At 35.9% G+C, this 21,911-nt stretch overlaps 3 protein-coding genes and 1 long non-coding RNA gene across 5 annotated transcripts; 2 read left to right on the top strand and 2 right to left on the bottom strand.

Annotated features, from left to right (window-relative positions):
- The first annotated feature begins 269 nt into the window (after positions 1-269).
- LOC145213968 (uncharacterized) lies at positions 270-939 on the top strand. Its single transcript, XR_013856935.1, has 2 exons — positions 270-631; positions 704-939. It is a non-coding gene; the product is annotated as an uncharacterized LOC145213968 (long non-coding RNA).
- Positions 940-4,207: 3,268 nt separating this feature from the next.
- On the bottom strand, positions 4,208-6,033 carry LOC145215420 (uncharacterized). The gene has a single exon (XM_080084124.1). It carries the CDS (start codon positions 6,008-6,010, stop codon positions 5,120-5,122), a length of 891 nt encoding a protein of 296 aa, XP_079940250.1. The 5' UTR covers positions 6,011-6,033; the 3' UTR covers positions 4,208-5,119.
- Positions 6,034-7,812: 1,779 nt separating this feature from the next.
- LOC145213549 (uncharacterized) lies at positions 7,813-9,138 on the bottom strand. Its single transcript, XM_080081868.1, has one exon. The coding sequence runs from the start codon at positions 9,034-9,036 to the stop codon at positions 8,125-8,127; it is 912 nt and encodes a 303-aa protein (XP_079937994.1). The 5' UTR covers positions 9,037-9,138; the 3' UTR covers positions 7,813-8,124.
- Positions 9,139-9,166: 28 nt separating this feature from the next.
- LOC145213548 (uncharacterized) lies at positions 9,167-16,290 on the top strand. Of its 2 annotated transcripts, XM_080081866.1 has the most exons (7): positions 9,167-11,190; positions 11,830-12,120; positions 12,536-12,681; positions 13,196-13,343; positions 13,609-13,711; positions 14,545-14,736; positions 15,286-16,290. In XM_080081866.1, the coding sequence occupies exons 1-7, from the start codon at positions 10,809-10,811 to the stop codon at positions 15,380-15,382; spliced, it is 1,359 nt and encodes a 452-aa protein (XP_079937992.1). In that variant the 5' UTR covers positions 9,167-10,808; the 3' UTR covers positions 15,383-16,290. The 2 variants fall into 2 exon arrangements, with proteins under 2 accessions (XP_079937992.1, XP_079937993.1); XM_080081867.1 differs by having other exon boundaries at positions 14,545-15,351.
- The last annotated feature ends 5,621 nt before the right edge of the window (positions 16,291-21,911 follow it).

Here is a 21,911-nt window from a genome sequence, read left to right as displayed (position 1 = left end):
GGTTGTGTAATATGATTGTTGTGCTAATTTTTTTATTTGTGTTTCTTCAAACAGCATTGTTGAAAAGACAAAAAAGTTGAAAAAGGCGTATTAAAACTGACATAAGATCTAAACTTTTGTTTGTGAGGTTTTGCACTTTATTAGTATGTTGTGTTGAATATTTACTTTTTAGTTACACATAAAGCAGATTTAATAAACAAAACAACAATTAACGAACGTTTCAAATATTGCCGAAGGAAATGAACAAAACGATAAAGATTCTGTAGTATATTTTTACTGTCAAATGTAAGAATTTCTCTGCGCTCTTGTGAGTTGTTTATGGAACCTCATGTTACACGCATTATTGCGCATTGCACAACAAGCGTTTGATCGTTGCGTCACTCCTGCGCCTGCGCGAACTGTAGCGTGGTTGATATCATTTCCAAGTTTGTGTGTCAGGGTTTGTCTCTTTCTGCCCGTGTCGACTGGTTAGCGATTGGGATTTAGGTATAATGCTGTCGTAGTTGTGTAATCTAACCTAGTCTATACATTATTGCAGCTGTGAATTATAGTGGCAAACTGTAAAGTAATATTGGGTTGTATAAACTGAAATACGATTGGCGATCTTGTGATTCTGTGCATTGCTGTCGTGGTAAGCTTTCTTGCATAAGTTTCTAACTTAAAGTGTTCGAATTTAATCTAACTTTGAATGTAAATATTACAGTTGTGACATCCGATCGCCTGTAAACTGCACAGTCGTGTTGACTGCAAGTACATATTGTTGGTGAGTGAATCGTATGTGCTGTGACGTCATAATGCCTTATTCATGTGTGATATGTTATTTCAGCTTTGCCACTCACTGAGTTACCTCTGTGAGCCATTTCTCACAGTTAAAAAACTGCATTGCTACGTGACTGAGATTGATTGTATTCGCCGATTAAAGCATTTCATTTCATGGTGTCTGTCGGTGTTCTGGTTACGTACGTTGCAGTAATTACGGAGATTGCAGAGGTGACCTGTTACGCGGTCCGAAGAAGCTGGCCACTTTTCTCTAGGGCGACTGCGTTACATCGTTTTTTAACTGTGATTGTCGCAATGTCTGCCGACAAGTCAAAAATTGTGTCCGCCTTGAAGGCGCTGCAAAATAGTTATTTGCTTGCTGAAATCCTGATGATTAAACCTGAATTTTCATAGAATAATAGACTTCGTATTACGTCACAATGCGTTTATCGAATTAGAACGCTTACATTGTGGTAGGGTAAACAGGAAACAAACATGAAATATTTAACGCATGTTATTCACTTTACATTACGTAGATGTATATATTTGACCTGGTTTGGCAGTTGCATTGAGTTCAACAGCAACGACTTGGCCTCACAATAAATCAAAAAATACACAGTGAATCCAAATATCACAATTCAATGCACAGTAGAAATATATGTGGTCTATGTCATGCAAGATTTCGTGAATATTTTACAGGTACTTTTCAGTCGTCGCATACAACACACAGAAAGTAAATCATTTATGTTTTGCAAATGTTTTTTAGCATCAAATTCTTCAGCATGATTTATACATATCATTGTCGTCACATTTTCAGCTCATTTTGCAAAAGACAGCTGTTTCAATTGTTCGTTCGGCCCTTAACTGTTCAATCTAAATAGGTTTGCAAAACACGAAAATGCGCAGCAAAAAACGTAAAACAACAAAAGGTTTCTGAATGCAAAAATATTTCTGTTTTGTCAGAATTGTTTCTGATCATTTTAAGCCTATGAGTGAAATTGTCTTTGTAAAAACACCTTGTGCATCCATTTACTACAAAATTAAATGTAAATCAAACAAAAAAATGTACAAAATTGAAAACAAATCAATCACAAAACGAACAACAAGCTCATCAATCAGTGTCAAAACAGTTGTAAGCCAATTTAACCCATGTATGGGAGAGAAAACGTTGGAATAACGCGATTTCGTATGTTTTCCAACACCAGAGGGATGGGAAAGAATCTTTGTTTGTAGTTGGGAAATGAGAAGATCAAAGTGGCATTCAGTGCGACCTGATCCTAGATGTGAATGCAACCGATTATTGGTAGTGAAAGATAGGGAGAAGTTCGTACATAAGGATGCAACAAGAGTACAAGCACAGTGAATATGATATCTGTTACTACACATGCTACTGTGCTTGTAATTAATCGCTTGCTCACCTTCTCGACTCCTGTGAGGTTCCTGTAGTAAGTTGATAACGGAAGTAAAATGAGAAATAGCAAGAAAATGTGGGATAAAATATACCCGGCGTAAACAAAAGCAACAAGAGACTCCAATATCTCAAACGAGCAACCAAAATTGACTTCATATTTCGGTTTACCATAGAGGAATGACATTGGAATAGGCAAAACTCAACAAACTGCAAAAAGTTGCAAAACCAACCTCTTTGCATACTTTACTACTCTGTTCCATTTAGTCGGCGAAGTCACTGATTTGTACAAAGCATGTTGTCGTAACCACAGAATAAGATATACCGAGAAACGGTTGCCCACGTTTGCAATAACTAGCACACTTAAGCTGAATGTGCACACACCGCTTAAATATTCTTTGACTGTGATATTGAGCAGAGGAGGCAGCAGAGAGAAGATTAAAATATAAGAAGCCAGACAGCAACATCTGTTTACAGTTTTCAGTTAATTTTCTTCCTTTGCAGCCAAATACACGGATGATGAGATTGCAAGATAAAAAGTAATGCAGATAAGAACTGAGATTGCAACTGGTTCAATCACATCCAACGAATAATTCCTGATCACAATTTCTGAGGTTGTCGTCTCCATTTGGAAATCAGAATGTTTACCAGGTTAATGAATGAGCGTTAATAAATATGATTTATTCAAACAAAACCTACATTAACCGTTTTGCTGTTTAATGAAAACACAAAAAAATTACTTGTAAGCAAACACAATTCAACAGGATTTTAGAAAGAGTAACGAACGTGTTATAAACGCCTTTGTTTTAATTTTTTTGTTTTAGCTAGATCTAACGAGCACATTTTATTGTTTCTGCACGGTTCGCTTTTAGATTACATTTGTTTCAAGCGGACTGATCTTTTTACTATGGAAACTAAGTTAATTACCTTTTGTCACCTATCGAACTACATTCGTCTGCAACGCTTATAAATGTAACACTTTCTCTAATATTCTAACACATCACAAAAACATACCCACGCAGTCAAACTAACCCGTGAGTGATGAACCCATTATCAGACAACGTATGTTTTGTAGGGATTTAAATATTTTATTGATTTTATTTCAGAGCAATTAAAACAGCACAATGTTCCTAAACAATTTAATATCACACATTTCATAACTCTTTATAAATGACAGCTGGAGACGATGAAAAAAGATAAATTGAAATGTTTGACACATATAAGTCGTTAGGATAAAATGAAAGATAAAAAATCTTCATCACCTAACTTTAAATTTGACGCAATTAATTTGGATGCAATGTTTATTTCTGCCAAAACACCACCAAAATAAACAAAACAATTTGTCTGTTGCAAAAATCGTTAGTACCAATTTGAATTTATTATATTTTTGTTCGAGAGTTTTAGGAACGAAACCTTGGATGTCATTTCAATGAAAAAAAAACTTTATGTATCGGTATTTTATGTATATTTTGAACGGAAAAGTTTTTTTATAAAGTTAACAAAAAGAGGTTGTCAAACGTTATGCGATTTGGTAAAATGGCAGATGTTGCTCGAATTAAATATTCCCATGCGCAAGCTAACTTCAATTTTACAACACATTACTTGGACTACGCAGTTTAGTTTAATAATGGCTCATAATAAAGACATAGCATTGACACAGAGTTTATTGCTTATTGTGGAATTTATGTATTCGACAAGGTGTGCTGCTTTCTACTTATGATGCAGATTTGACTGCTGCAGTTAAACGGATTGCAAAATAATAAACAACCTAAAACATATTTAATGATCAACGCTCGATACAATGAAATGAAATGTTCTGCAAGCTTCGACAACTTGCATATCCTTTGGTGGACAAAACATTCAACCGCGGACCGGTGCAGCTCCGCATACTTTTTTCTATTGACGTAATGAAAACGTTTTTCCCCCAATGCATAGGTCACCTTTCCGGTTATAATGCCTTTTTTTGAAGCAATTCTTACATACGGCCGGTTTGCCAAGTCCAAAGTATATAACAAATATGAGCTACAATTGTGTTTTTTTTAAGGCCATTCCGCGATAAAATTTTAGTTTCAAACCGGTCCGCAATGCTAAGTAATGCCAATCTCTACTTTGCTTAAATGCTTATAGTTTGCTTACCGTTGCCCGTACAAACCCCGGTTAGTGTTTTTTGTTTGTTCCTTTGACACATTTGTATCCCTCTTGGATCGCAATGAGAGCAAGTAGATTTTTTGTAAGAGTCATTAGTTTTAATTTAGATTAGATCAACTCTTTAAGGTTATGCTGTGTTGGTGAATTACTGCTTTAGTTTTTTGCTTGAGGAAACGCATATAGGTCCAGTCGGGATTAGAACCAACAACTTTCTAATCACAAGGCAATTGTGCTAACCACCAAGCCATATTAGCGACGAAGTTACATATGTTCAATTGCACTAAGTTTTTTTTTTGCACAGCGTTAAAATAAATATTAATACTAGGGTTTACACATACCACAGAACACAGTTGCAAAGATGTTCAAAGAAGAGATCTGGTAAACAGGGCGGAAAAAGTTGAAACTTGTTGGAGAAACGAATGTCGTTGTAGCCGAACACTCAGTTGCTCTTGAACGTTGGTAAAAAATGTACCCAACTTAATGTTAATGGACTGTGCAAACAACGCAATCGCATATGGCTTATTAATATAATAACACATAGGGTAAATGAAAAATACATGCATGAAATATTGATATAACATCCAATGAAGTATTCTCTATTGTTCGTCAGAATCTAGACAGATGTCACTCAAACAAAACTTTGTACAAAGTAAAACAACGAGAGCAAAATACAACATATTTGTTACTGCACATGACACTGTTTGTTCACTTAATCGCTTGTTAAAGTCCAACTGAGGGATTTATGCCGTAATTTGAGAGAGGTACGATAAAAACCATTATCAAGTGTGTTTATTTCTGTCTGTTTTAACCCATGTATGGGAGCGAAAATGTTGGAGTAACTCGATTTCTTCTATTTTCCAACACCAGTGAAAAGGGCCAGAATCTTTGCTTGTAATTTGGAAATGAGAACATCAAAGTGACGTTGAGTGCGATGTGGTCCAAGATTTCTAAACAACCGAACATAGGGGGTGTAAGATAGGGGGAACTTTCTAGAAAGGGGTGCAACGCAACCACAAGGATAATGAGAACGATATCTGCCGCTACACAACCGGAAGCGCTCGCGATTAACCGGATGTTGACTTCCTGTGCTCCTGACAGATTCCGGTAGTAAGTTGAAAGCGGAAGTAAGATGAGAAGAAGTAGAAGAATATGCGACAAGATGTAACCACCGAAGATAATTAATACAAACAACTCAATGTCGCCAAAAACACATCCCAAGTTTTGATCGTAATTGGTTTTGCCCAACACAATAAGTAGGACTGGTGTGATAGAACAAACAACAAACAGGAACAGAACCGTTTTGTTGGCGTACGACACTACGTAGTTCCATTTCGTCGGTGATGTTACTGTTTTGTACAAAGCATGTTGTCGTAACCAAAGGATGAGATAGACAAGCAAACGGTTCAACATGCTTGCTACCACAACACCACTTAACGCAAACGCACACTTGGTGCTTGAAAGTTCTTTCGAAACTATTTCAAACTGATAAGGTAGAGCAGACAACAAAAGAATGAAAAACGACGCAAAACAGAGGATGTTCACAGTCTTTAGTTCATCTTCTTGCTTGGCAGACAAGTACACAAGTGATGAGAGTGTTAGATATAACGCAATGCAAATAAGCACTGACATTGTTACCAGTTCAATCGCATCCAGTGAATAATGTTTGACAACAACTTCGGGTGTTGTACATTCCATTTCTAATGTCAAGCTACTTGTTGTGGCAACAAACACTTTAAATTGTTTCAAATTCCACTAAGTTTGCACCTGATAAGGAAATATTTTGTTTATTATTGTGCAATTTTTAAAAATCAACAAAAATGATACAATTTAAATTACAAATAGATTCTGTCATTACTTTTTTTTCTGACTTGTATGGCAATCAACGACGTTAAACTGTTTGATTTCTTATTAATTCAAATAAATTAGCAGTATCAGCTCTAGCTAACCAATTATTAATATTTTGTCCATACAGTAACAATTGCGCCCTTTATTGACATGCCAATATTAAACGCTGTGTTACACTAAATAAATATAGTTACCTTTCTACTTTAGAAACCATAAATCAATTAAATATTTAAACAACCTTCTGTCGAGCACACCTGTCTATTCCAGTTACGTCATCCAACATAGCACAATGTAATGTTACCGAACAATCCCATGTCTCAAAATTCGCTACAGCCAAACCGATTTCCATCAATGCCATCAGTGATGTCATAATCATACTGTGACGAAACCGACTCATATGCACAATCCCGGAAGTAGGAATTCATTCCTGGTTCTTGCTTCTTTCAGATCTGTTGGCACTTGTAAATGAAATTACAATGATATGTTGTAAAATAAGAATTGATATTGCCAGGAATTTTTTTGGCTGTTTCCTGATCCGGATAAAGTAATTTGGTAAAAGTTTGTTGTTAGTTTAGCTGAAGTTGCTAAATAATGGTGGATTTATGGGCATCTGATTATTATTGTCTGTGTAATTTTGAAGCAGAAATTTCGATTTAAAGAGTTAAACAGTTAAGTAAACACACATGAAATGAATGTTAGCGTTGAAGTTGCCAATTTAAAACTACATACAAAACCAAATTTTTTTTCACATACATATTGAATTATCTGTTTATTGTCTGGGTATTTTGTGTAAATTGTTTTCGTTGCGAAGTGATAACATTTTGAAACCACTATATTAGAACACTGTGACAGTTATAATTAAATTAACCATGGCCATTTTTAAAGCATAATACTAATAATTTTTGTTGATATTTAAAATTATTGCATTACAATTGTTTACCAAAAGTTTGATTTCAAACTGAACTACAAAAAGATTAGCTAAAACGACCTTGCAAAGTCAATTTTATCTCAAACTCAATTCAGTTCTACATAACTTTCGTTTATTTCTTTTATTATCAAAACAATAGTCACAAAAATGCGAAGACACGTGTGGGAAATAAAAGCAACATTACAACCACCTCTTATGTACTCTTTGGTCATCCACAATTTCGTTTACAATCTGTTATAACTGTTTGTCGAAACGTCATCCTGAACTTGTGTGAATCTTTTCTGTCTCGAGGTGGTCGATCTGGGTTTGATATTCGTTACAGCGAACTCGCTAGTGGTGTGGTTATTTTTGACTGGCAAGTCGACATTTACAGGCAGTTATGGAAAAATTGAGATGTCACTACCACTGGTTGATGTTATAACAGAGAAATATCCGTAAATGTTGTTCTATTCAAGCGATAAATTGTTCAAACACCGTTGTTTTGGTTTGGAGAACCATTGAGTTTTGATACTATTTGATACATTAACAAAGAATTGCAACTTTAAATCTTATAATGGCTAATTTTGGGTTATTATTTGACTGAGCACTTTGGGTTATTATTTGACAACATATTTTCAATAACAAAAGATGTACATTTTAATATAATTATTAAATTTGTTAACTTATGAAACCGATCTACCATTTTAGCGCTACTGAACCTCCATGAAAACAAGTTGTAACTGCGTGACAGTATTTTACTTTACTCGAAATGTAACCAAATATAGGGTGCTCGAAAACACTTAGTGTACATTAAAATACATGCATGAAACAATAAATATTACAAGCAAGTTTAACAATACTCTCTACAGTACATCAGAATCGAGACAGATGCCAAAAAGAAAAACGTTGTACACAGAGGCAAAGTATAACAGCGGTGGGAAATACAGGAGATTGGTTTCTACACATGATACTGTGCATTAAATTAATCGCTTGTTGAAGTGCTCAGCGACTAAAAGATTCATGTTGTAATTTGAGATAGAAGGAAAGATGAGAAAAATCAAACAGAAGTTTCGGATTCGTTTGATCCTGTGTTTGGAAGTAAACGTGTTCGATTACGTCTGTTCTCCAACACCAGAGGAAAAGGCCAAAATCTTTGCTTGTAATTTGGAAATGAGAAAGTCAAAGTAACGTTAAGTACGATGTGATCCAAGATTTCTAAACAGCCGAACAAAGGCGGTGTAAGATACGGGGAACTTTCTATAAAAGGGTGCAGCACAACTACTACGATAATGAGAACAATATCTGCCACTACGCAACCGGAAGCGCTTCCTATCAACCGGATACTGACTTCCTGTGCTCCTGAGAGATTCCGGTAATAAGTTGAAAGAGGAAGTAAGATGAGAAGAAGTAGAAGAATATGCGACAAGATGTAACCACCGAAAATAATTAAAACAAAGAACTCAATGTCGCCAAAAACACATCCCAAGTTTTCATCATAATTGGTTTTGCCCAACAATATAAGTAGGACTGGTGTGATAGAACAAACAACAAACAGGAACAGAACGAATTTATTGGCGTACGAGGCTAGTTTAGTCCATTTAGTTGGTGATGCTACAGTTTTGTACAAAGTTCTTTGCTGTGACCAGAGAATAAGATAGACAAGCAAACGGTTTAACATGCTTGCTACCACAACACCACTTAAAATAATTGCACACTTGGTGCTTGAAAGTTCTTCCAAAACTATTTCAAGTTCATAAGGTAGAGCAGAAAGTAAAAGTATAAAAAACGACATAAAACAGAAAATGTTGACAGTCTTTAGTTCATCTTCTTGTTTGGCAGACAAATACACAAGTGATGAAACCGTTAGATACAAAGCAATGCAGATGAGCCCTGACATTATAACCAGTTCAATCATTTCCAGTGAGTAATGTTTCATCATAACTTCGGGTCTTGTACTTTTGTTGTCCATTTCCGATGTAGAACTACTTGCAATGGCAACAATCACACTACAAATGTTTCAAATTTTGCTATAAAGTTTCCCCCTCCTGAAGAAATAAAATAAATTGTCAATGGTTCTGAAATAAGAAAACTGCAGCCTGTCGACTGAAAATTATACAATTTAATTTAAATCTGTTGGTTCTAACTGATTTTGTAGGCAAGCAACGTCCTTTCTCTGTTTGCTATGTTATTTAGCAAGCCAATTGTTTCTTCCATCACCTGCAAATTAAAATCACCTGCAAATATTGAACGGTGTTTATAATTATACTGACTTCTTCGATTTGCGACGAAAAATCAATAAAATATTGGAACAGCCTGCTATACACCTGTCCAATGCCGGTGAAAAAAAACGAAAAAAATCACGTGTTAGCGATGTTAGCGAACATTTCCATCATGTCTTAAACTTCGCTACAGCCAAAGCTATTTCTATCCATGCCCTATGTGATGTCATAATCATGTTATGACGTAACATACTCCTGCGCGTCACACCGGAAGAAAGAAATATTTCGTGTGTTGGCTCCTTCCATATCTGTTGGCATTTGTGAAGAAAGTTACGGTGGTGTGGTAAATAAAACCTATTATTGCAAACTAGAAGCGCAGTCCGACGCTTGTTGTAGACAAAATGGTTACGTCTAAAGTTTGTGGGTGGGTGGGCGAATGTTGCTAAAGAAACAAGTGTTTGAGAGATCTGATGTTTATTTTGTTTGTAACTGTGACGCAGAAATTAATTGCTTAATATATTAAACCGACAAACATAATGTAAATGCAGATGTAAAGGATTTTAGCGGTAGAGTTTCAAAAACAAAATTGAAAAGCAGATACAAAGTACAACATATGTCAAAATTATATTTTACATACGTTTTTGATTTTCTGTTCATTGTCTAAGCATGTTCTTGCTGTGTACATTTATTTGCGTACATGTAGTATATCTGTGTAAAGAATTTGATTTTAGCATTTAAGACATTGAAATGAATTGTAATTCAACAAACTAGAGCGATTTTGTTAGACCCTATACCCGGGGTGGGGAACCTTTCTGTTTGTGAAGGCCACCTAACGGTTTATCGACACTCGTTTAGGCCGCGCAGACTATCTGCCACGCCAAGGACAGTGGTGGTAACTTCAAACTTTTTGACTTACAGAATGGTCGATGTACTAGAACTTACGGTCCAAGCTAAATAAAATTCCTCACTACATTTCCACCCTCACTACAACATTCGGGATTTTATTAAAGCAGAAACGCGCTTGTTTACCAATATTAATCTACGAGCAGCTTGTGACATCACAGACGAGTTTAAGACATTCGATTATGCGCAAACAATTTTTCTTTTGCAACACAAAAAGATTGTAGAACCTGGGTCTCTTGGCAGACCTACGGAAATCGCTTTGTGTTCCACGCAACCACTTGGCTCTAGTTTGAAAACAGCTGCCCTAGAACCAATCAAATAGTAATGTGGAATAAAGGTAAAAAATACGTTTCAGTCTAGTTTTTAGTGCCTGGTGCAGTGTGTATTATCAACATCTTAAATTGTATTCTGACATCGAAGGCCGCACTTAGTGCCCTAAAAGACCGCATGCGGCCTTTAAGCCGCAGGTTCCCCACCCCTGCCCTATACTCATGGTTGTGTGGAAATTTTTAATGGTCAAATGGTAATTTCTTTTAAAATGTTTTGAAACCCATAACTATTATTACTTTTTCAACATCAGAAGCAAATAGGTGAAAAGGTAAGAAATAGGAACTTTGCAATGTCGCGTGCAATTTTACCTCGGCCAAGTCCTACGCCACCTTCGCTTGTACCTTATATTGTCAACATAATTGCCACTGAGAATACGGTGACAAGTTTGGGAAACAACAGCAACATTACAACAACCTCTTATGTCCTGTTCGGTCATCCACCGTTTTGTTCACAATCTGTTTCAACTGTTTGTCAAAACGTGACCCTGAATCGTTGCAAAGATTGTAGCATGGTGGGTGCCGGTCTTTTCTGCCTCGCGGTGGTCATACTTGGTCTGGCAATCGTTACAGCCAACTCACTAGTGGTGTGGTTGTTTCTAACTGGGAAGTCGACTTTTACGGGGAGTTACGGAAAGATTAAGATGTCGCTAGCAATAGCTGATCTTATGACAGGTAAATGTGTTTTCATTTAAATGCAAACTTGTCATAATGTTTAAACTAGTTTTTTAGGGGGATCTACTGGACGGTAGTTTTTTCATTTTTTCAGTGGCAATATTTTGTAATTTTCGAATGGGCACAAACCTCTAATCCAGTGATCGGCAACCGCCGGTCCGCGACGAGTTGGTTACCGGGCCATAAAATCTTTCAGGTTAAATGCTATAAAACATTTTGCCCATGTGTCCCGGGATGATAAACTAATTTAAGCGTTTTTATTGCTAAATATTTGTAGTTTTTTGAAGACCGGTCCGCGATAAAATTTCGCTTTCTAAAGCGGTCCGCAGTGCAAAAAAGATTGCCGACCCCTGTTCTGATCCATAAGCAAAAGGACTAGGAGTATAACTAATGTTTGTTATTTTTGCTTACTTTAAATAACGAATTTTCTGCAGTTACATGAAAAAACAAATAGACATTTTAAGGTCTACCTTTCTGCATTACTATATTTTGTAGCACGTTGGTGACATAATTACCTTACTTGGGATGTAAATGCAAAATTTGTAACTATTGCATGCGTAAAGTAAACTATCAGCCACAGTCCTATTGTAAGTTTCAGTAATACTGAATCAGTATAGTTATCAAAGAAACGTTTGCCAGGAATCCAAATCTTCTTCGTTGTTCTTCCCCATTTTAACTGGACAATCAACTCAACTTATCAACAAATCTTTGACCGAACCATCAGCTTCCAAAACTCGCCCAATGCTGCCGTTGGTGGAGTATTTTATTTGTTCATATTCACGTCATCGCTCTATCATCTCGTCTTTCTGGCTCTGCAGCGCTTTTGCGCTATCAAGTGGCCAATAATGTACCAGCAACAAGATTCAAAAAAGGTCTATGCGGGTTTGGCCGGAGTCTGGGTCATCGCATTCGTCAGCGCTGTTTCACCAAGTAAGAAGAACTCTTTAAACGATCTTTGTTTAAAAATCCTTTTTTTGTAAGTTCTATGAAAAACATTAGGGTTTCAACATTGAAATGAGTTATAGGTAAGATAGTGCTTGTAATTGTCAATCATATTTTTAGTTTTTAGAGCCAGTTTTATGTTTGAGCTTTAAATGTATATACTTCCATTTTTGTCACTATGACAAAAAAACGTTTTGTGTATAACTCAGTAATTTTAGTAAATTATAAATACACAAATGCTTGTTTGATTTGCTAAAAGTTTTTATCGTAATAGAATTGTAAACATCTAACTACCCATTTGCAGCATTTGCTGTCATAATGGGATTTGAATCCGCTACACGTTTCTAAGTTTCATCAAAAATGTTGTGTAATTTTTTATAGTTTTACCAGTTTCTTTTCACAGCTTGGTTCCCGCAATCACTTGCATTTGGCTACCAACATATTATCTTCATGTTCTATCTCTCTCAGCCAAGTACTGGTCGAAATGGCAGTTTCATACCTTTGATACTTGTCATGCTTTGCATCTACATTTTTCCATTCCTGCTTATGGTAAGATTGTGACAACTGCAACAGCTGATTATTCACATCACCATGCGTTCACTACGTACAATCATTCTTGTAGTTTTGTATATGAAAAAATATCGGATTTTAGAGTAGTTTTATTGACACCTGCCAACATACCCTGCAATTACAAGACAGTCATAAATGCGCTTTACCTGATAAATGCGAACTGAATCGAACCTTAAAACGTCGGTACAAGAACTAAATTTGTCGGAAGAGCATTATTTAGTTGTACGTTATGCTGGCAGCAACATTTTATATATGTCTCGTTACGTTGAAGGCGTAGTTATTTCACAGAAACATTTATGCATCCTATGTCAAATGGTAAATTCATGGTGATCGGCTGATTCGGTATGACACCTTTAATAGGCCTGGCGTAATATGAGTTATATATGAGTGTGCCGTGATCACTGGTCTGCGTTTACGCTTTGGGGCTGATCTTAGCTTTTTATTTGTATCTTAACCAGATTTTCAACGCATTAAACTTTTCCTTCACTTTTAGAACTCGTTTACAATAGCTGCCAGGTACTACATGATGAGATACAACAAGAAGTCGGCCGCTCTGAGGTCAAACGAAAATACTAGAAAACGAGACAACATGGTATTTGTCACCATGGCAACAATGCAAATGGCGTATGTCGTCACAGCAAGTAAGCACGTAGAAATCATTCTTAGTACACTTAAGTATTGTTTCTATGCTGGCCAAGATCGCATTTAAACAGATTTTGCTGTTTTGGGCATAGTTTGAATTCGTTAGTAAAGTAAAAGTATACGCATATCTAGATTTTACTGCAAAAAGGCCAGGTCGTTCATAAAACAATAAACAATGTCGTAATTCATAAAATAAAAATCCACTAAAATTGAAACCCCAAAAATTTAACAGATGTGCATGTTTTCTGTTTTTTTTTTTTTCAGTGCCACTTCTCATCGTGATAATTATGAGCTACTCTAGTGCTTTGGATAACAACACCGTTTCTATTCCGTTCGTGGTTGGCTTCTATCTTTCCATGTCTAACAGGTAAATCATTTTCATATTTTTAACTAGGTTTGAACCCTAAACCTCCTGAATGAAATTCCCGATCATGTTTTGCATTTAAGAATTGCTGTTTTTGTTTTCACAACAAACTAACCCGAGAATCTGTTGAAAAACACACAGTGTGCAAAGGTTCTGGCTGGTTTTTGGCTGATTAACTGCATGTTGCTACAGTGCGTATGAAAATCAATACGAAAAATCCAAAATGATTTTGCTATATTTTCAGAAATGTCTACCCCGAGTTTAGTTTTTTTTTTCACATCACACACATGCCTATATTACCACAGGGTGGCAAATTCACCCTGGATTGAGAATTTTTTACCAACAGTATATGGGAAATGTCATTGGATGTCTTCGATTCACAATTTAAATCTAAGTTATTACTATTTAACCACAGTACGTCATGCGTTATGGCGTTGTACTAAATACAGCATGTTGACCAAGCATTACCACATGTCACCAGTGGTTGGGTTCAAATTTTTTATCAGCCGGTTTCATCACAAAAGTCATATTTTTTAGCTGGTTCTGTTACAAAAAGTATTTGACACTTATTGACAGTAACCAGTAATGCTAACCGGTTCGCTGATGTTATAAAATTTCGTGAGACGGTTCTGTAGAACCGGTGCGAACCAGTTTTGTGAATCCTAAAAGGTAGACCTGGTTTGGAAAAACGCCCTCAGTATGCCTAACACAATATGTTATATATATTAGTGTGCCATAATCGCTGGTTGGCACAGCCATATAGACGCTTGAACAGGAATAAATATATGCTTATCTTATTTTATTTAACATAATAACTGAGTCTTTTTAACTTCTAGTTTCGTCAACGTAATTATATATAGTGTGATGGACAAGAAATTTCGGAACGCGGTAAAAGATTTGTGCGTCAACAATCGCGTAATGAGGTTTGTGACGAGACACAGGAAAAACACGACATCCATAGAACAGCTGGACAAGGACATAAGAAGCAGAAATACGCCGAAATCTGACCAACATCCATCGACTTCTGTGTAAACCAGTGGTTCTTAAACTTTTGTGTCTAATTTTGACACTTGCGAGTAATTTTTTGCTTACACCTTTGCGAAAGGCGAAACAGTACGAAATTGATAAAACTTAATTAACAACTTAACGGCAATTCGTGGGACCAGGGTTGTAAACCATCCTGAAATTGGAGCCCTAACCCAAAAGTACAAGCCTGAAACCCGGTCCCAACCCCAATCGTTTTTCATGAGAAGCGCGTTTACACCCGAAAGTTTGATTGTCAGTCCTATATACGGAAGCCTCAGGAAAGACCAAGACCACAAACATAATAGACAATTGGTCATGAACAAGGCATTTTAAGGATGTTTGATATTAGGTCAGGTTCAGTGACTGGCTACTTAGCTAGTTAAATTCAAAATGTACTGACACAGATTGTAAAATCAGGCCCGAATCAAGCCCGTTTTTTACTGAACTAAACCCTACAACATAAATGAGACTTAATTGTGCTGTGAAACAAAAAATACTTAGCAGTACACATAACCATTATAAACATAAATTTTCACGTTTATTATTGGCAGGGTCAAAACAAGTGCGCTCCTTGCTACGAGTCGCGATCAGGCTTTGTTGGTTGTTAAGCGCCCTGGGCCATTCGACCAAGTACTTAATTACCCCTAGATTTGATTAGCTCTCGTCGTAGCTGATTTGCGCACTTATTTTGTGCTCACAAGTTTGTGGGTTCTAATCCCATGTCTGCATCTCGAGTTTACCTCAAGTACGTAAGCAAACAGCACTACCTATATGTCCATTTTTTTACCAATGAAGTACATTGTAATGCTAACTAAATGTTTACATCGTTTTTTGACACTGCTGAATATTTGTTGATTTTTTGTTCTATTATATCATTGTCTTTACGTCTATGCTCTTTATTATGTCAATATCGCTTTCAACCACTGCAAATGCTTATTATTTAGGTTCATTGTATCCATACCTCTCGAAAGTTACAGAATGAAACTTAATTAAAATTTGCAGTTAGCAAGCATGTGAAGTGCAAAAAAACAATCTGGCGTTTCATATTTAATTAATTCATCTCTAAATCCTCACACAAAGAGGAAACGGACATACATCCGATCTTGTATCTTCTTTAAAGTTCAACATAATTACCGAGGAAATAAAGTTGCCGTTGTTTGGCTTTAAAGATTAAAATAAGCCTTGAGGATTAAAGCAAAGCAATCTCTGTCACGCGCACATGCTTGGTGTGTTCACAGTTCACGAATGCCGCCCGCCTTTTTTCCTTTTTTCCTCGTCCGCTTTAACTGTAGTGGCTGGATCACGTAGTAATTCATTGGCGTTCGAAGTGTTTCAAATACGTTTCAACGCATAGCAATATGCTGGTTGAAAACTTGATTAATTTGCTTTCAAATTCGACTTTGGGTGTTATGTACCAGATGAGTGTTTGATTTACAATTAAATGTGCTTTTGTGTCAAAATTGTTGGACGCATGGTCGAAGAAGGTTTGTTAACGAGCTTTGTAAAGTCATCTGTGTCGGCATTTTATTGTTTAAATTGCAAAAACTTATATAGAAGTCGATGTACTTAATTTCAACATGCGCAACAGAAAGTTGAAGCATAGGAAAGGTTGTTAATGTATTTGTACGAAAGTTGTATTTATGAAGTTCTCGACAAACGTTGTTTTTCCAGGCAGGTGTTGCGTTTTGAAATGAATTGCTGTGAAAATAATTAAGCAATCATTAGACCTTAGTGGCCTGGCGGCGAACCGCAGAAACAATTAGAGGCTGGTCAATTGATGCGAAGTCAAGAGTTAAGGAAACAATAGCTCAAATATTTAGTCGTGCCAATGTGAACAATTGTGCTGGGTTATTGATTGTGACCCACTTTTTTGTGCAACAACAAAAAACTTAAACAGTATAATATCAGTTGAGCTGTTGATGTTTTAACCTGATTTGTTTCGAAGTATTTTCTAGTCGGGCGTTGCATAAAACGAATAGTTTAATATTCGGGCGATATTCGAAACTAACTGTTGCGAATGTCGAATAAAGCCAATGTTTGCTGTTATATTTCGGTATGTTAGTAATTTACTCCAGTTTAGTTGCTGAAAAAGGTTCACTTGATGTCAAACCTGCAAATGTAGTTATCAAATGTCATAACCCCCTATACAAAGTTAATTTTAGTACTGAGTGTAGTTTGCAATCGTTCATTGCGCAACCCTAGTTAAGAAACGTATTTAAAATGCAACAGCAATTGTATGAAATACCACAAACCTCGATACGGTTTGCTTCAATCTGCACTGCATACAAGCATATAGCTTGCACTGAGCAAAACAACCTGAATAGACTCGATGCTGTGTGCGACAGTTCAGACAGGATGTGAGGTAACTTTAAACGTCGTTGAACGCTTCAATTGCATTTTACCCTTCAATTGAATGCTACACTCCAACGCTCAATTGGCGATGTTTTCGTGGTAAGGTGACGAACTGCTCAGTTAAGTTAAACTGCTAGTGATAAAGTAGGCATGATTTGCTGTACAAGTACTACATAGTGAGGTGTTTTATGACGTTTATTGACGTGTGACGTCAATTATACGTTGAATGACGCGTTATTCACTTATTGGAGCGTAACATAATATCAAAAGGCTTATTTTAGGTGAAAGAGATTGATTTCATTATTACCATTGTCAAATAGTAAAACATTAATGTATTACCAAACGTTTTTGTGGGGTTGTCTTCCAAGTATTAGTAACTGTTTATGGCGTTTATGTTTTGTGTCAAGTCGAGCTTTGAAAGCAGATAGTTAGGCAAGATACTTCATATGAAATCCAGTCATTGTGCAGCGCTTAAATAGACTTTGACACTTCCTTAAGAACTTAATACTTCCTTTAGCCGGTAGAAATATCCAACAGCTTAACGATTAATTGATGAATAGCACATCCAGGTGACGCTTGTGGTGTATTACGCGCTCAAACAGCGTTGATACCCGATAATTAATGTCTGACAAAACACTCGAGTCACATTTCCTCATATTATCTCCCATAACACGAAAACTACACGTACACTAATCGATACAGGGTTGTTTATAATGTCGACTTGGACTGAACGATTACAATAAAGTAACGTTTTATTAAGTAACGATTCTTGTTCAAAAGCCATTGCTGCGAAATATTACACAGTTTTATACGAAGAGTGACGGTCAATTAAGATGTTTCTAACATAACAGCATATAAAATATATCAATAACATGTCGGTTATGGTAAAAATTAACGCTGTGTTTCATTTTAAGCAAAACCGCTATCTCGTGAAACTCGACGTAAAACGCTGCGGAAATGTCTTGAATAGTGGCGTTAATGACTAGTGGTTAATTACAAAAACAGTGTAAACTTTTTGTAATCAATCTCGCTTAGTGTAGTGTGTATTGCTGTCAAAGATTGTCAAAGAAGTATTAGTGGTGTTAGCATGTGCTTATGCCGAAGTGTTTACAGCTGGAGCATATGTCACATCTATTTGACCACTCCTAGGAAGACTATGGACAAACATATGTACAGTATACCAAGTTATGACAAAGTTTTACCCAAAAGTATAAAACAGATACCTGTTAAAGAAAAAATTAAAAGATTTTGCCAAGATGCACAAAAAGGCTGTTCTCTTAGAATTTACAGTTCAGTAAAATGTCTTGCTGGGTTGTAAGGTGGCCCACCCATGTTTACCGAGAGTCTTTTCTGTTAATTTTCGGTTTGATGTGTAAGCATTGGTTCTCCTCTGTCAACACTAAAACAGGGTTTATGTTTTATCTTTATAGTTCGACAGAGTCACTCATACACTGTAAGATTAAAACGTGTTAGGACTGAACCCTTTTGTAATATAGCGCTTAGAAAATATTTGTTCTGTTTCATTTCTAGCAAAAACAATAAATAGTGCATTGATTTGTGTTGAAATGTAGCCATATGTCGGTTTTTCGCATTATGCTAGTGTTGTGTTTTTATAGAAAGTCGGTTAGTTTGACTTTCCATCCCCTAACAGTTCTTACAAGTTGTTGTATAGCGTAGATTGTGGCCCCTTACTGTGCGAAATTTTAACGGAAATAATTGAAACTGAATTTGTATTAGATGTGTCGTTACTTGAGCAAAACGGTAAATTTAAATTTAGCACTAACATCTTTCTAATGCTTTTCTAATTTCGTGCGTTGAAATGCCAAAGTCGCATGACATAACGGGACCAATGCGATAACCTTAAACTCTTATGGGATTCCGTAGAAACGTGAATTGCTTCACTGAGTACCAAATACGTTTTGCCCGATTTCACTCCAATAAATCCTTCAACGTAGCCCCTTCCCAGCTGCACGAAAACCTATAGCCCTTGTGTAGATTGTTTACTGAAGGTGGTTGCAAGGTCTATTGAAGTTTAGCGTTGCGAGTTTCCAATAACGCACTGAACTGTAATCGAGTCTCTGGAAAAACTGTTTGTCTGAAAAGTTTGAAGAAGGTTATACCTGATACGTGGAATACAGTATCGTACAGCGCAGCTCGTTTTACCGAAGACAGACTTGAAGTTTTTTGTTTGATAGTTACAAACTACTATTGATAGTTGATTTGAAATCTACTTGTAAAATAAACTTATATTCAACTAGTTTTGCAATGTTTCTGAATTAACACCGCACGGTTGGACTCTAAAAAGCGTAATAAGGTACCTGAAGGTATATAGGCCCGGAAGGTAATAAGGCCCACTGCTAATATTTTTTTATGTGCAAGAAAAAATGCTTCCGTTTTGATGCAATTTTAAAATATATATGTACTTAAAATGATCTGCAAAGTTTTGGACCTGCAAGTTATATGTAATTGTTATCATGACCAATCCAAATTAAGAAGTGTTTATTTTCAACTTTTTATTAATTTTTGTTAAAATTGGTAACCAAAATGAAAAGGTTGTGTTGTCGAAATGAAAACTTATTAAGATATATTAGTAATGGGGTCATTTTAGTTTAATTGGAGCATCATCCGATCTAGAAAAAAGAATTACTTCAAATAAATTTTATTACGGTTTTGTTTGTCAGCCATTGCTTGCAATAAGGCCCAACGATTTTTTGTTATTTTCTCAAGTGTCTTTTATAGTAAAAGCGACTGATATGCAAAAAAATTGCTTTTTTGCTTTCTTAGGGAGATAAAAAGTCCGAATAAGATGTTTGTGGAAGTAATCTTTCATTTAGTATTTTTGTTTATTAAATGTCGAAGGGTCGTTTATTCTTTTTTTAGTACCTTCAGATTAACAGTTATATGTCTTATTTAACAGTATATGTGTAATATGAGTTAATAACGTTGCTTGTTTGAACTTTTGTATGACCGAAGCAAAGTATAAATTAGTCTGATTGGTTTCTAGACTATTTTTAAAAACATAAAAATGTTGGGCTTTATTAACAGCATAAGTTTGTATTAAGGCCCAAGTTTTAATTTTTTTTAAACTATTGTCCTACAAAAACAAAACAAGCAAACGTCCTCAAAATCTAATGGATGTTTAATATCAACCTCTGCAACAATCATGCCAAATTTGGCCTGGAACGGTTAAATGGTTTTTCAGTTATACGCAATAGTTTTTTAAGGGGCCTTGTTAGCTGCAGGTACCTTATTAGGTGTTTTGCTTTGTCGTAAAACATATAATTATAATTGTAAGTTTTGTGGGTATAGTCATAGTGGCTTTCGCCAACTATTGTATTGGAGAAAAAGCTCAGAAAAAATCCCGGTTCATCAATGTCTATAATTAATGACAGTACGGTTCTTACAAACTTGTGATTTCACGACTACTTAATTCTGAAATACTTTGGTAAATATGTTTGCCATCTTCAAGTGAACCGTGTTTGCACAAAGCTTTGTCGTTGCCTCTTTTTTATCGAGGTGTGTGAAAGCGTTTCAGTATCGTCCAGGATTTTTTACGTGTGTTCCATTAGGGATACAAAGTACTAAAGCAGGGTATGCAACAAACGGTGTCAAAACAATAACTGTGTAGGCTTAATTACAAATACCGAAATTTTCGCATAGATTGGAATACTTCTTGAAAAAAAACATTCCCAACTACGCCTATGCACGCGTAAAAAATGTCAGTTTTTCTGTCTGAGTTTATGTTACTTTGCCACAAATAAGTATTTTTTATTAGTCATAGTAGACAATGGGAACGAAGAAACTTTAGCAGCGTCCTATTGTGTATGAGCACAAAGGTTTAAGAGTCACTGACCTGGTCAATGATTAACTTAAAAACAATGGGCGTCTTGTTGCGCTCCTAAATTTTAGTGCGATAGGAATGCTTGAGAATATTACCAACCTCTTATCTTTATCAAATTTTAGTACAGCGTTTCAATTCGTGTTTTTGTTTCTTTTTGTTGCGTTTCCTCTTTGTTTTTGCGAGAGAGGCGGCAAGAACATTTTAGCGTTACATGAAGGCCACACAGTTGCATAACGTACCTGTAAACTTATAAACTTGTATTTAAAACAAAGCTTTTGAGTAAAATTCTACAAAGCAAAACTCATTTCAGGTGCATGTCATTAGTATAATAGAGAAAATTGAGGGAGTTTTACCTTTAAAATTAAATGTCAGGACGTCACAGAAACTCTTAAGGTACTCTGGTTTGGAACATGTACGTAGTGCATTGTATTAAATATTTGAATTATATAGCCATTGTAAATACATGACAAAATTAAGCGTGTTAATGCCCATATCATGTTACGGCCACAGCAGTGGTGCATAATATTTGGTCACACGGGGTCAAATGAGTACACTTGCCGAAATCTTGTAAAACAATTGATATTATGGGTTAATCCAGCTCATATGACACTAAATCGGATTTCACGTAATTATTGACGTCACATGTGACTGACGATGCGTAACGAACCAATGTTGTTGTATTTCAGACCCAGTTAGAAAATGGGGCCATCTTGACCAAACCGGTCCACCAGACTTAGCGAAAGGGCATTTATATGAAGACATGCCGTTAAAGTAGCGTTAAACGTAGTGCTAATAAAACGCTTTTTCATTGCGTTTGTAATAGTAATTGAAAATACTGTTTGTGTTTGTAAATAGTTGTAAAATGATGAAAATTGAACCAAAGTTTGTCGAAATGTTGTAGGCAACAATTCAGTGTAAGTAGAAAAAAGCCAAAACTCTAATTACACAAACTATTGTGGCAAGATAGAGTTTAGTTTGAGAAAC

Source organism: Phallusia mammillata, chromosome 2 (assembly GCF_965637545.1).
Source record: "Phallusia mammillata chromosome 2, kaPhaMamm4.hap1.1, whole genome shotgun sequence".
NCBI classification, from domain to species: domain Eukaryota; kingdom Metazoa; phylum Chordata; class Ascidiacea; order Phlebobranchia; family Ascidiidae; genus Phallusia; species Phallusia mammillata.
This window is presented reverse-complemented; position numbering and strand designations above follow the sequence as displayed.

Excerpts from the sequence above, each read along its gene's own strand:
- LOC145215420 (XM_080084124.1), bottom strand. The coding sequence starts at position 6,010 with ATGGAATGTACAACACCCGAAGTTGTTGTCAAACATTATTCACTGGAT.
- LOC145213548 (XM_080081866.1), top strand. The coding sequence starts at position 10,809 with ATGTCGCGTGCAATTTTACCTCGGCCAAGTCCTACGCCACCTTCGCTT. Across the intron at positions 11,191-11,829 it reads AATAGCTGATCTTATGACAG|GAATCCAAATCTTCTTCGTT; the intron begins GTAAATGTGTTT and ends AACGTTTGCCAG. Across the intron at positions 14,737-15,285 it reads CAACATCCATCGACTTCTGT|GGTCAAAACAAGTGCGCTCC; the intron begins GTAAACCAGTGG and ends TATTATTGGCAG.
- LOC145213549 (XM_080081868.1), bottom strand. The coding sequence starts at position 9,036 with ATGGACAACAAAAGTACAAGACCCGAAGTTATGATGAAACATTACTCA.